The sequence below is a fragment of the Acomys russatus genome, chromosome 4, assembly GCF_903995435.1.
Source record: "Acomys russatus chromosome 4, mAcoRus1.1, whole genome shotgun sequence".
NCBI lineage: Eukaryota > Metazoa > Chordata > Mammalia > Rodentia > Muridae > Acomys > Acomys russatus.
The window spans coordinates 29,234,918-29,248,823 of record NC_067140.1 but is presented as its reverse complement, the minus strand read 5'-3'; the positions used below and the strand labels follow the sequence as shown (position 1 = coordinate 29,248,823).

At 47.2% G+C, this 13,906-nt stretch overlaps 1 protein-coding gene across 1 annotated transcript in view; it reads left to right on the top strand.

Moving 5' to 3' along the window:
* Madd (MAP kinase activating death domain) overlaps positions 1 to 13,906 on the top strand; it is a 41,942-nt gene that overhangs the window by 8,258 nt on the left and 19,778 nt on the right. Inside the window, exons 7-19 of the mRNA XM_051144099.1 lie at positions 905 to 985; positions 5,218 to 5,396; positions 5,714 to 5,949; positions 6,064 to 6,220; positions 6,857 to 7,238; positions 7,733 to 7,986; positions 8,225 to 8,364; positions 9,330 to 9,431; positions 10,672 to 10,731; positions 11,088 to 11,190; positions 11,674 to 11,860; positions 11,956 to 12,106; positions 12,266 to 12,472. Coding sequence (XP_051000056.1) covers positions 905 to 985; positions 5,218 to 5,396; positions 5,714 to 5,949; positions 6,064 to 6,220; positions 6,857 to 7,238; positions 7,733 to 7,986; positions 8,225 to 8,364; positions 9,330 to 9,431; positions 10,672 to 10,731; positions 11,088 to 11,190; positions 11,674 to 11,860; positions 11,956 to 12,106; positions 12,266 to 12,472 — 2,239 coding nt within the window. The remainder of the gene's footprint in view (positions 1 to 904; positions 986 to 5,217; positions 5,397 to 5,713; positions 5,950 to 6,063; positions 6,221 to 6,856; positions 7,239 to 7,732; positions 7,987 to 8,224; positions 8,365 to 9,329; positions 9,432 to 10,671; positions 10,732 to 11,087; positions 11,191 to 11,673; positions 11,861 to 11,955; positions 12,107 to 12,265; positions 12,473 to 13,906) is intronic.

Below are 13,906 nucleotides of genomic sequence, written 5' to 3'. Positions count from 1 at the left end.
ATTAAGAGCTCCTCCTGTATGCGCCAAGAGTAAGACTGTTATTGCTGTATATGTCATTGTATAAAGTATAGGTAAGCAGGTACTAGTTTTCCTATAGGTTTCAAGTGAGAAGCTATTTAAAATGACATTTACATTCTGCGATATGAGTATATCAAAACTCTTATAGAAATAAATCTTATAAAATAAATGTAAGTGTAGGGCCAGGCCAGCAAGGTGGATTAGCAGGTAAACTCTGACAACCAGAGCTCAACACCCAAGGACCCACATGGCTGAAAGAAGGAGCTGCCTCCCGCCAATCGTCATCTGTCCTCCACACGTGTGACATGGAATTCCTCCTCTCTCCAAACACAAATAAATACAAAACAAAAATAAAATAAAAGTATAGGGGCTGGAGAGATGGCTTAGCAGTTAAGAGTACTTGCTGCTGGTGCAGGGGCTGGAGTTGGCTTGGCAGCACCCCACAGCAGGTGGCTCACAACCCTCCAGCTCCAGTTTCGGGCTATCGAGGCCTCTGACTTCTCCTAGCACCTGCACTCGTGTGCACACCCACTTGCAGATACAGATACATACACATAATTAAAGAGAATGAAAATAAGTCTTAAAAACAAAGTGAATGTAAAGAAGAAAATGACGATCCATAATCGTAATCCTATTATTTAGAGATAGTCACCAATGTTATTTAGGTATATTGCTTTTTAGGCATGTAGATATAGCTCGTGTGTGTGTGTGCGTGCGTGCGTGCGTGTGTGTGTGTGTGTGTGTGTGTGTGTGTGTGTGTGTGTGATATCTATAGTATACCATATGATGATATCTCCCTGGGCATGTTATTTGCTCGTATGGAAGTAGGGCTCCTAGACAGTTCATTCTAAGTTCGTGTCTTTTCTTTTTCTTTCCTCTGCGGCAGGTGATTGCCCCAACCAATGCAGAAGTGCTACCCGTCCTGCCAGAACCAGAATCATTGGAGCTGAAAAAACACTTAAAGCAGGTAAGTGAGGGATGAAAGCAAAGATGGGGGAGGGGCCGTGAGACGGTTCAGCAGGCAATGGCCCCTGCCACTGACCCTGCCACCGAGGACTGGGCCCCTCGTGGCAGAAGAAGAGAGCTTCCCCTGCGAGTCACCCTCTAAGCTCCACACATGTGCGGTGGCACACCCACACCCACACATGTATAACTACTCAACGCAGAATAAGTTAAAATGTCATAAAATATTTTATTTTAATTTAACCTTATGTGCATTATTGGTGTTTTGCCTGAATGCGTGTCTGTGTGAGGATGTCAGTTGGGAGTTACAGACAGTTGTGAGCCACCATGTCAGTGCTGGGAATTGAACCCAGGTCCTCTGGAAGAGCAGTCAGTGCTCTTAACCGCTGAAGCATCTCTCTAGCCCCCCATATAATATTTTTAAGTAAAGGAAGTAACAGATGACATAAGGTTGCTGTGGGAAGGCAGCTGGTCTAAGAACCTTTATGTGGAATAGACTGACTGTGCCTCGAATGGGCTTACAAAGAGGAATATTCAAATTTTGTGTAGCAGGGTGAATCTTTTTTTTAATTTATTGATTATGTATGCAGTGCTTTGCATGTACACCTACACGCCAGAAGGGGGCACCGAATCACATTATAGATGGTTGTGAGCCACCATGTGACTGCTGGGAATTGAACTCAGGATCTCTGGAAGAGCAGTCAGTGCCCTTAACCTCTGAGCCATCTCTCCAGCCCCAGCAGGATGAATCTTTAAAAGGTTCTTTCTCACTCGCTGTTTGCTCTATCTCCCTGTAATGTACATGATGCCATGTATATGTAGACTTTAGGTCATGTGGTGGCACTCACCTGAAATGCCAGCACTGGGGGTGATACCAGCTTGGTCTACATGGTGAGACTATTTCAACCCAAACATATGAAGCCAAGACCACCTTTTTCTTTCTGTTTTTTGTCATATCTGCCGTTATTTGACCTTATAGCATTCCTTTAGTTAGAAGTTTGGACAAAGTTGCTTCTTTGTGTGTGTGTGTGTTTTGTTTTTTGTTTTTGTTTTTTACAGAGTTTCTCTGTGTAGCCCTGGTTGTCCCAGACTCTCTTTGTAGACTAGGCTGGCCTTGAACCTACAAAGATCTACCTGCCTCTGCCTCCCAAGTGCTGGGAATAAAAGCATGCACCACCACCACCTGGCCAAACTTGCTTCTCAAATCAATTCCAAAGTCCCTGTAGATAACCTTTCTTTAAAAAAAAAAAAAAAAAAAAAAAAAAAAAAGCCCTTTCTTTGAGTAAGTCCTTCCACCACCACCCCCTTTTTTTTTTTTTTTTGAGACTAGGTTTCTCTGGGTAGCCTTGACTGTGCTGGGACTCATCTTGTAGACCAGGCTGACCTTGAACTCACAGCTATCCACCTGCCTCTGCCTCCCAAGTGCTGCTTCCACCCATTTTTATTTATTGGTTTTTTTTTTCTTTTGCATGCTAAACACAGTTCCTGAAGGTAAACCATGACAAGGCTCCATTCCCTCCCTCTGTTGTGTGTGTTATGTAGGACCACCAGTAGACAGCACTGTGCTATTAGGGGTCCCTGTCTCAGTTGAAGGCTCTTTAGAAGTCTTTTTTCTGTGTTGTCTGAAGTCTGTAGTAGTTCCGCCAGAATCTAGACTCTAGATGGTATTGAATTGAAGTGGGTCATTCTGTACCATCCCTGTCTCTCACTGGCTTCATCACTGCTGATGTAATGTGATACTTTGCTGCAGCAGAGTGGGTGACGGCTGCGAGGTCAGAAGGTCCTCTAGCTGTCTTCTTCACTGGCTGTGTTTTCACTTTTGATGATTGCCTAAGAATGACTAATGTGGGGCCTGGAGAGATGGCTCAGTAGTCAAGCACACTGGCTGCTCTTCCAGGGGTCCCTTCCAGAGGTCCCTGGTTCAATTCCCTGTACCCACATGTCAGCTTATAACTGCCTGTAACCCCAGTTGCAGAGGATCTGACACTGTCATACAAGACCAATGCACATAATATACGTTATATGTATATATACATTATATACAATATATAAATAATATAATGTATATACATGTCTACAATATGACTAATGTGGAGCTGGCCTTGGTGGTGCACACTTTAATCCCAACAACTCAGAGCACAGAGGCAAGTAGATCTTTGTGAGTTTGAGGCCAGCTTGGGTTTCATACCACTACATAGTGAGTTCCAGGCCATCCAGGGTTACATAATGAATCCTTGTCTCAAAAAGAGATGGGAGAGGGAGAGGGAGAGGGGGAGAGGGAGAGGGAGAGAGAGAGAGAGAGAGAGAGAGAGAGAGAGAGAGAGAGAGAGAGAGAGAGAGAGAGAATGACTAATGTGAAGAGAGAGTGCTATATGAATTTATATCACTTTACTACTGTGTAATTCGTGGGCCAACAGCATTAACAACACTTGGCCTTATTAAAACCACATGACCACCTCCTCTTGGCGGGGAGGCCTGGTGGCACTCAAGGAAAGAATTAGCAGGCTACCGAGTTGAGACTTGATAGCCTATGACCGTATAGTGGGGGAGGAGGGCCCCCTTCGTCATAGACCTAAGGGAGGGGAATAGGGTGAAAGCAGGAGGGAGGGAGGAACGGGAGGATACAAGTGATGGGATAACAATTGAGTTGTAATCTGAATAAATTGATTAAAAAAAAAAAAAACACAGAAACCCAGGTGTATTGGTTCCGAATATACTGTAAGAACAGCCCAGGTGATTTCTGAGCTGACCTGCACTCAAAAACCACTGCTGATTTAGATCAGTGATTTTCATTTCTTTTTATTGGGGCCAGGGGGTTGTTTTGTTTTTTCGAGACAAGGTTTCTCTGTGTAGCCTTGGCTAGATCAGTGGTTTTCAAAGTGCACCATGGAGTCTCTTAGAGGCTAATTTAAGTTGGGAACCTGAGGCTCTATTTTTATTTTCTTGTTGTTTTGGTTTGGTTTTTTGTTGTTGTTTTGAGACAGGGTCTCATTATGTAGTTCTGGCTGTCTTGGAGAGGCTCTAGTTTTTGTTGTTGTTTTGTTGATTTTTGGTTTGTTGGTTTTCAAGATAGGATTTCTCTGTGTAGCTCTGACTGTTCTGTAACTTTCTCTGTGCACCAGGCTGGCCTCAAAATTCGATGAATTGCCTGCTTCTGCATCTCCAGTGCTCGGATTAAAGCTGTGTGTTACAGCTGGGCTGTGGTGGCACACGCCTTTAATCCCAGTACAGGAGAGGCAGAGGCAGGCGGATCTCCATGAGTTCAAGGCCAGCCTGGTCTACAAAGTGAGTCCAGGACAGCCAAGGATACAGAGAGAGACCCTGTTTTGGAAAAAAAACAAAAAAACAAAAACAAAAAAACAGCTGTGTGTTACACCACTGCCCAGCCAGGCTCTGATTTTTTATGCCCTAAGTAGCTCCGCCTGCCTCGGCCTCTTGAGTGTTGGGATTAAAGGCATGTGCCACCATCGCGCCCAGCAAGTAGCTCTATTTTTACAATTCACTTGTTCATGTTTCTATGTGTATTTCAACTTGAAAATCACTTCTTGGCTAAAATAAGTAGAAAATATCGTTTTTGGATTATAGTTTTATTTAAAATGCCTTGAGCTTGGTTGACCAAAGATGGGCAGTTATATAATTCTGGCTATTTTCTAAAATCTAAATTATTTGGATTTTTTTTTTTTTTTTTGGTCAAAGACACAGACTCTAAAATGAGTTGGTCATGATTTTCAGATGAGCACAGTTATTTGTAGAGATTTTTTTTAAAAAGATTATTTATTGGGCTGGAGAGATGGCCCAGAGGTTAAGGCTCTTCCAAAGGTCCTGAGTTCAATTCCCAGCAACCACATGGTGGTTCACAACCATCTGTAATGTGATCTGATGCCCTCTTCTGGCCTGCAGGTGTACATGCAGGAAGAACACTCTAAACATAATAAATAAATATCTTTTTAAAAGATTATTTATTATGTATACAGTGCTCTGCTTGCAGGCCAGAAAAGGGCACCAGATCACATTATAGATGGTCATGAGCCACCATGTGGTGTCTGGGAATTGAACTCAGGACTTCTGGAAGAGCAGTTAGCACTCTTAACCTCTGAGCCATCTCTCCAGCCCCCTTTGTAGAGAGCTTTATGATCAGAGTGACAGGTAGAGGACTCTAAACCAGCCCTTTCCTAGGAGCTGAGATTGGCTGCCTGAGAATCTGTCTTGGATGAGCACTTTTCTGTTGTTGCACAGGCCCTGGCCAGCATGAGTCTCAACACCCAGCCCATTCTGAATCTGGAGAAATTCCACGAGGGCCAGGAGATCCCATTTCTCTTGGGAAGGCCTTCTAATGACCTTCAGTCGACGCCGTCCACAGAATTCAACCCGCTCATTTACGGCAATGACGTAGATTCAGTCGATGTGGCCACTAGGTAAGACCGTGAGTTGTTAGTTTGTTTCTCTGATCTCTTGATTTTGAGGAGACTAGTCCAGGAACCAGATTGACTTTCTATTTTAGACGTGTATGATATCTGGTTATATTTCCCATCTTAGCAAAAATAAGGAGAAGACATAGCTCACAGTGTTAGCATGAAGAGAAAGGCTGGCGGTTCTTTAAGGCCTCTCCCCACGATGGCGGTTGTGGCCTGGTTAAATAAATGGCAGTACTGGGAGGTGGCCTGAGACCTTGAATCGAGGCTATCCGTACCATACAGGTCTTGGATTATCTCACCACCCCCTTCTTTCCCAGAGTGGCCATGGTACGGTTCTTCAACTCTGCCAACGTGCTGCAGGGCTTTCAGATGCACACGCGTACCCTGCGGCTCTTTCCCCGGCCTGTGGTAGCTTTCCAAGCTGGCTCCTTTCTGGCCTCACGTCCCCGGCAGACCCCCTTTGCGGAGAAGCTGGCCAGGACTCAAGCTGTGGAGTACTTTGGAGAATGGATCCTGAACCCTTGTAACTACGCCTTCCAACGGATTCACAACAGTGAGTCCACCCGCTCTCTGCTTGCCCCGCCGTCCCCCTATTGCCCCTTGATCTTTGGCATCTCCCCCCCCCCCATCTTTTCTCTGCTGCTCACTGTTTCTCCTCTTTGGGTAGATATGTTTGACCCAGCCCTTATTGGCGACAAGCCAAAGTGGTACGCTCACCAGCTGCAGCCCATCCATTACCGAGTCTATGACGGCAATTCTCAGCTGGCTGAGGCCCTGAGTGTGCCACCTGAACGGGATTCCGATTCTGACCCCACTGATGACAGGTGAGCAGCCCTCGTTGCTAAGGAGGCAGAACTCTTAGCAGCCGTAGGTGTGAGCCTTTGAAGCTTTGCATTATATTTTAGTTAGATTTCTTCTTTAAAACAAGATTTGGAGTGTGTTTGTGTGGTGTGTATGTGTGTGTACGTGTGTAGGCGCGTGTGCGCCAGAAGAGGGCATCAGATCCCTCAGAGCTGGGGTTGTAGGAGTCTGTGGTACACCTAACGTGTTAGATGGGTCTGGGATCTGAACTCTGCCTCTCATGATTGTGTAGCAAGCTCACTTAACCACCGGATCTCCTTTCCTCTTATTCCCTCTCCTCCTTCTTCTTCTTCTTTGAATATATATATGTAGCCAAGGCTACACAGAGAAACCCTGTCTCGAAAAAACAAAAAACAAAAATTTTTTTTAACACAACTTATGGCAGCACATTTGTGTGTGTGTGTGTGTGTGTGTGTGTGTGCGCACACGTGTGCCCATAGTGGTCAGAGGACAACTTGAGGGTATTGGTGCTCTCCTTCTACTACGTAGGCCCCCTGGATCAAACTCAGGTTATCAGGTGTGGCAGCAAGAGCTTTAGCAGCCAGCGCCGTCGTGGCCAGCCTCCTCCTCCTTTCTTTTTGACTCCTTTTACTCTGCAGCGGCAGCGATAGTATGGATTATGATGACTCAAGCTCCTCTTACTCGTCCCTTGGGGATTTTGTCAGTGAAATGATGAAATGTGACATCAATGGTGATACTCCCAGTAAGTATGCTTGGGAAGAGCGGCCACTACTAAGCAGGCAGGGCTTGGGTTTGGGGCTTAGGTGTCTCTACCTGTCTCTCTTGGTAGATGTGGATCCACTGACGCATGCAGCCCTGGGAGATGCCAGTGAGGTGGAAATTGATGAGCTTCAGACCCAGAAGGAGGGAGAGGAGCCTGGCCCAGACAGTGAGAACTCTCAGGAAAATCTTCCGCTACGATCCAGCTCCAGCACCACGGCCAGCAGCAGCCCCAGCACTGTCATCCATGGTGCCCAAGCTGTACATGAGGACTTAGGGGGCGGGCGCAGGGTGAGAACCACTATTTGCAATGTGGGCCTCTGTCTGCTAGGAAACCCTTACTGCAGCTGTTCGTTTGCCTCTGCCGTGTTCTTACCATCTCTTTCTCTATAAGCCTCTGACTAAAAGCCTCTGAGATGACCTGGAAGAAGGTCACTGGGCTTCCTTTAAGGTGTCACCAGCTGGGCATGGTGGTGCACACCTGTAATTCCAGCACTCTGGGAGGCAGAGGCAGACCAATCGCTGTGAGTTCAAAGCTAGCCTGGTCTACAAAGTGACAGCCAACTCTACACAGAGAAATCCCATCTTGAAACAAAACAAACAAACAAAAAAGGTGTCACTATTATCTACTTATAGTCTGGAAGTCCAGAGATCACAAATATCATAGCTTTTCCCATATATTTCACAGGAATCTGACAGGTCTGGTCTCCACTGAACTGAAGTGACCACTTTTTTTTTATTTAATGTAACCCTAGGAACCTGCTGATTCTTCAGAGATGGATGATAAAGCAGCAGCAGGCATCTCTAAGCCCCTCCCTCCTGTGCCTCCCAGCATTTGCAAATCTACTGTGGACAGGAGACAGACAGAGACTGGAGAGGGATCAGTGTGCCCTCGAGCCTTTGACAATCCGTACTTCGAGCCCCAACATGGCTCTCCCCCTGAGGAAGATGACGATGAGCAGGGGGAGAGCTATACTCCCCGATTCAGCCAGCATGTCAGTGGCCATCGGTGAGAGCCTGGGGATCCTTTTCAGATGGGTGGCTGAAGGACCTCACTGCAGTGTCCCTGGGAGAGGGTTAATCAGAAAGCGAATACTCTCGCTATCCTGCCATGCCCGAGAGGGTAGTTCTTTGAAGTAGTGACTTAGAAATTATGGGACAAGGAGAGCAACTGCAGCATAGTATGAGCCCACTCCCAAGATTAGGTACCCCTGCCTGGGACTCACAGGAGTCACTGTGCATTCAAGGACTCAAAAGCTGCTGCGGCCCAACAGCTTGAAACTGGCCAGTGACTCAGAGGCAGAGTCAGACTCCCGAGCAAGCTCCCCCAACTCCACCGTCTCTAACAACAGCACCGAGGGCTTCGGGGGCATCATGTCCTTTGCTAGTAAGTACCTCAAACTTCCTCATTCCTCTGTCCCATTCTCTTTATGGCACATGACGCTCAGAACTTGAGATGCGGAGCTACGTTGACAGTTAGTCCAGATTCAGATCACTGGGGTGAGGATGAATGAAATATTTTTAAATGAGGTAAAAGAAACACCACCCAAACTAATCATTAAATATGTATAATATGTATGTGTGTGTATGTATGTATGTACGTATGTATGTACATATTGTGTGTGTTGTGTGTGCCCGTGTGCGCACATGCATGCATGTGGAGAACAGAAGACAGCCTGCAGAAGTTAGTTCTTCCCTACCCTGTGGCTCCTCAGGATCAGACTCAGGTTGTTAAGATTGGCAGCAAGTGCCTTTAACCACTAGGCCATCTCTCTAACCTGCTCACATACGTTTTTGGACATCGTCAGATTTTAAACATTAACTTATAAACCACACAGTTTTATGTACACTTTGTGGAAATAGTTAAGTTTGTTTTGGATCTGCTATCTTCTTTGCCTGGTAAGGAGCTTTGATGAATATATTTGAAATATGTACGCATCCGAGTCACTTATAGACTGTAGATTGACTAGGGGCCAACGAGAGCCACCATCAAGGGTGAGTACAGTTGTAGGTGTCCTTAGAAGCCATGTAGTGCTAGCGTTTCGGACCCAAAGTGCATAGGAACCGCCAACTTTCATGCAGGGTCAGCAATAAATGAGCCATGGATGTTATCATGGGACACAGCCAGAGAAAACTGTTCCTGGGTTTTGAGTGGACCTGACTAGGGTTTTTTATGTACCCCGAGTTACACTCAGGCTTTCCTAAGATAGAGCAGAGATTATGTGGTGGAGCCATTGGGATGCTGTTTGGAAGGAGGGAGGTGAGGACGATGGGACAGTCACTGCTAGGATGCTGTGGGCGCTTTCCTGGTAACCCGCCGGCACACTAATCCTCATGCCCTCCCCTTTGTAGGCAGCCTGTACCGGAACCATAGTACAAGCTTCAGTCTTTCAAACCTCACCCTGCCCACCAAAGGTGCCCGAGATAAGACCACGCCATTCCCCAGCCTGAAAGGTAACCACCGCCATTCTTTTGTCAAACCAGGTTTCTCTTGAGAGACATGTCAGGTGTATAGGTGTTTGCCAGGAGCCCTGTGAGCCGTGCAGCGTTTGACTTGGCTGTGGCCTCATATTGCGTACCATGGCTTTTGTTGCACACCATAAGCGCCAGGTGGTTGCAGCTAGAAATCATCTTCATAACTGGAGACGGCCCTGTTATATCATTAGGACAGTAGCGGTACGGGATTATCACTGCCTAGGGGAGGACCTTATCAGACGTGTATGCTAATGCAGGGTTAATCAGCTGCCCTCAGTCATCTTCAGATTCTTACTATGTGAACTTGGCTAACTCCTTGCCAGGGAGCTGGCCACAGGAGGGTGACTGTGGGAACTCGAGTACAACCTAGCCGTTTACTGTGGCTTTTTGCCAACTTCTCTGGTCTGGGAGTGGCTTCCAGGGCCAGTTCAGACCGTATTTCAGTTTCATCCCCAATGTCTGTAGCCTGAGGGGCTTTTCTCCATTGAATTTGAGTTCCATTTGTTACCTCTGGGCGTTGTGCTGAAATATTTCATCCCAGTAGTGAGCAGAGTGAGAAGCAGCAGCTAGGGTCTTTCTGTGTAGAGGCCACCCAGCACATCCAGCTAGAGATCTCAGGAACCTGAGGAATGTTCGTGGTGGGGTGGGGACTTGGGCTAGGTGGCTGAAAGGAGGTAAAGTAGTAACATGGAAAACTAAGGGAGTTTGCTGACGGGAAGGTGTGCTGGCCTCTCTGGCTTTCATCCAACACGTTTGAAACGAAGAGTAATCAGCTCTCATTGCATGTGATGCTTCCGTCTCCTGTGTTGCCTCTGCCCATGCCCCGCCCTCACAACTGCACCCTCACTTCCCACGACAGCATCTGCAAGATGTCTCCTCCCCATGGGTACCCCCAGGCCCTCAGGGTCCCTGTGCTAGAGATTTCACAAAAAGAAGTGTCTCCTCTTTCATGCATGCATGTGCCTGGTTAGTATGTGAAGGCTGCCTGTGTCATTTACCTTGCCCCTGGCTTTGAGAGGTCCCAGGCCTAAGAATGGTCTTTCTTAGAGCCTTGGTCACCTGGTCACTTGGCTTCCAGCTTTGCTGTGCCCAAGAATTAAGGTTATGTGCACTTTCTAGGCTTTGAGAGAGTGCTAGGTGATCTGACTAACTACTCCAAGAAGGGGTACAGGGGTTCAGGTATTGTGGTACACCTACTAATTGTGTATTTTTGTCCCAGTATTTGGGCTAAATACTCTAATGGAGATTGTTACTGAAGCCGGCCCTGGGAGTGGTGAAGGTGGGTCTTCCCTGTGAGCTGTGCATGACTTTTTTTTTTTCCTCCTAGCATCTTCTCTGCCTGCCTGAGGGCCATCCTCCTCATGGAGCAAGTGACGTCACATGAGTGACCTGTCTTGCCTATCCCCCACCACACCCGTGCAGCCCATGGGGCATGCTGCTGGTGCATGTGGAGTGGCCTGACTTTCTATCCCTACCTCCTGTACATTGCCATGGCTGCTTTCTACCTGTGTGTAATGTTCTACCACCCTACCCAGTCCTGCTGGAGAGTGGGTGTGGACCATGGCAACCCAGTGTGCTCATGTGAGCCGCTGGACTGTGCCAATGACTTGTCTCATTCCTACCTTCCCAATTTAGGAAACAGGAGGGCCTTAGTGGACCAGAAGTCATCTGTCATTAAACACAGCCCAACCGTGAAAAGAGAACCTCCATCACCCCAGGGCCGGTCCAGCAATTCTAGGTAATAAATGGCAGTTTGTTTCATGAGCCGGTCTCGTGTCGCCTACTATGCTTGCCTTAAACTCAGTATGTGGCTGAGGATGGCCTTGAGCTGACTCTACATCCGCTTTCCAAGTGCTGGGCTCACAGGCATGCACCACCACACTCCACTGGCAGTCAGTTTTAGAGTTCTCAGAGAGAGGTAATCGTTCCCATTAGGAGCAGCTCTCAAAACAACAGTTGATTTAATCAATTTTCTAACAGCACTACCCATTTTTAACCATTCCCTAGGCAAAGTTTATGGTGTGGAGAAAGGGAAACTGCAGGAGTGTGAGGAATTGGCAAACAAGCTTCCTGGGGAGATGGTGTGGTGGCATTTGGAGACTTAGCCTGATGCGTTTCCCTGGGGTATATCTTGTCTGGTGAAGCAGGGGCTCGGGGTGGGGGTGGGGGCGTGCTCTGCTAAGGATCAGATGACCACAGAAGTGGTTTGTCGGCACTGTAGCGAGAACCAACAGTTCCTGAAGGAAGTGGTGCACAGTGTGCTGGATGGCCAGGGAGTGGGCTGGCTCAACATGAAAAAGGTACGCCGGCTGCTGGAGAGCGAGCAGCTTCGAGTCTTTGTCCTGAGCAAGCTGAACCGCGCGGTGCAGTCCGAGGACGATGCCCGGCAGGATGTCATTCAAGATGTGGTAAGTATTGGGGCTAGGGAGTCAGAGCCGCCTGGGCAGAAGGATACGGGTGTTAAAGAAAAGTTGCCATCTCTAGGCCCTGGCTATTGTTACAGGAGATCAGCCGGAAGGTGTACAAGGGTATGCTAGACCTCCTCAAGTGCACGGTCCTCAGTCTCGAGCAGTCCTATGCCCATGCAGGCCTGGGCGGCATGGCCAGCATCTTTGGGCTTTTGGAGATTGCCCAGACCCACTACTATAGTAAAGGTAGGGAATATCATTCCTGCCTTGAAAATAAAAAGCCTTAGCTGTTCTTTCTGTGTGCTAACTCCTCCTGTGCTCTGGCTTTCCCTGTCTCACTCTCCTGACTTGATCCCTGTTTGCTGTCTCCTTTAGCCACTTCCTGTCTTTGTTCCTTCCCTCCAGAGCCAGACAAACGGAAAAGAAGTCCAACAGAGAGTGTAAATACCCCAGTTGGCAAGGACCCTGGTCTGGCTGGGCGGGGAGACCCAAAGGCTATGGCTCAGCTAAGGGTCCCTCAGCTGGGTCCTCGGGCACCAAGTGCTACAGGAAAGGGTCCAAAAGAACTGGATACGAGAAGTTTAAAGGAAGAGAATTTTGTAGCATCTGTCGGTATGTATCATTGTGCTTGCTATGCCGAAATGGGCCTGGCTTCTTAAACGTCCCTCCTTTCTCTCGACTCCTCCAGAATCTTGACTTTCTCTTCCTTGTGCTTGCTTTTTAGAGAGGGAGGGAGGTCTTGTCTGTTTCCAGTAGCATTGTCATACACGTGTCTGGTCTTCCTGCTTGCTCTACAGCCACCTCAGCTGCATCTTTGAGGAACGATGGAAGTTGCCTTAGAGACCCATGTGATGCAGTGCAGGGAGTCTGAGCGGTACTCTTGGTCACTTTTTAAATTACATCTGAACTTCTTCACATACAGAGACCATGTTCCTGGAAACTATTAGGGAATTTATAGACACATCTTTGGGATGTAAAATTATGATCATATGGGTCTCCGCACCCACTTTCCCCCCATTTATACCGCTCTGGAATACGTCCCATTCTGGCAAGGTCGGGTTCTAGACTTGAAAGTCACAGATCTCGGAGTTGGCTCTTCTTTCTCTCTTCCACCCCAGACTTGATTGAAACCTTGCTTTGGTTTGGAATTTCTCTATTCCTTCTCTGACCCACTCCTCTTTGACCTTGAGTCATCAAGGCTACTTCCGATTCTAGGCCCCTGGTCACTGGGCGGTACTTTCAGCTGATACGTCTTCGTTGCAGCGTCTAGCCGTTGTCATAAGTTCTCACAGGACAGGAGTGGCTCTTTTTTTTTTTTTTTTTAAGGGCAGCTCCTCTTTTCTGGTTGGCAAATCCTCTCCTAGAAGCCGTAGTAAAGCCTGGCTTCCTCCCGCCTGTTATGAGGCTGTAGAGAAACACTTACCTGTTGTCCTGAAAGTCTTTACTCTCCTTGCACAGATCGCTTCCCTAGCTGTATCTCTGTCACCTCATCTAGGAAATGAAGAGATTAAATAAATAAATGTTGAAGTTGTTTTTCCAGGAAAAAAAATTTTGCTATGATCAGTATTTTCTATATTTTGTTTTACTGAGAAGCCAGTCTTGACCATTTTCTGTTCTCTGTTCTCTGTTCCTTCTACTGAAGGCATGTGTCCTAGATAGTGACAAAGAACAGGTCTCTTAGTTGAGCAGGCAATGGTTCTGGGGGTAAATTTGTGGTTTTTGTAGCAACAGGAGGAATGCTAACCAAATGCTCGATCTGGCTTCTGTCTAATCTAGTGAGTTAAGCAGATTTCTGCTCATATTTCTGGAAGTCGTTGACTCCTTGGCACGAGTGGCTCTCTTATCTGTACTTTGTAAGCATGGCTCAGCTCATTTGGCAGAGAGATCATGGCGTGGTGGGAGCCACATGAGCTGTCTCCAGGCTAGTTCAGGTCGTTTCTCACACAAAATAAGGGGGTTTCAGTAAGAGCTGCTGCAGCACAGAAATTCTCTAGTGTTTACGCTGCGGTTAGGAACTAGAAATTTAGAGTTGTCAGTTCATGATTT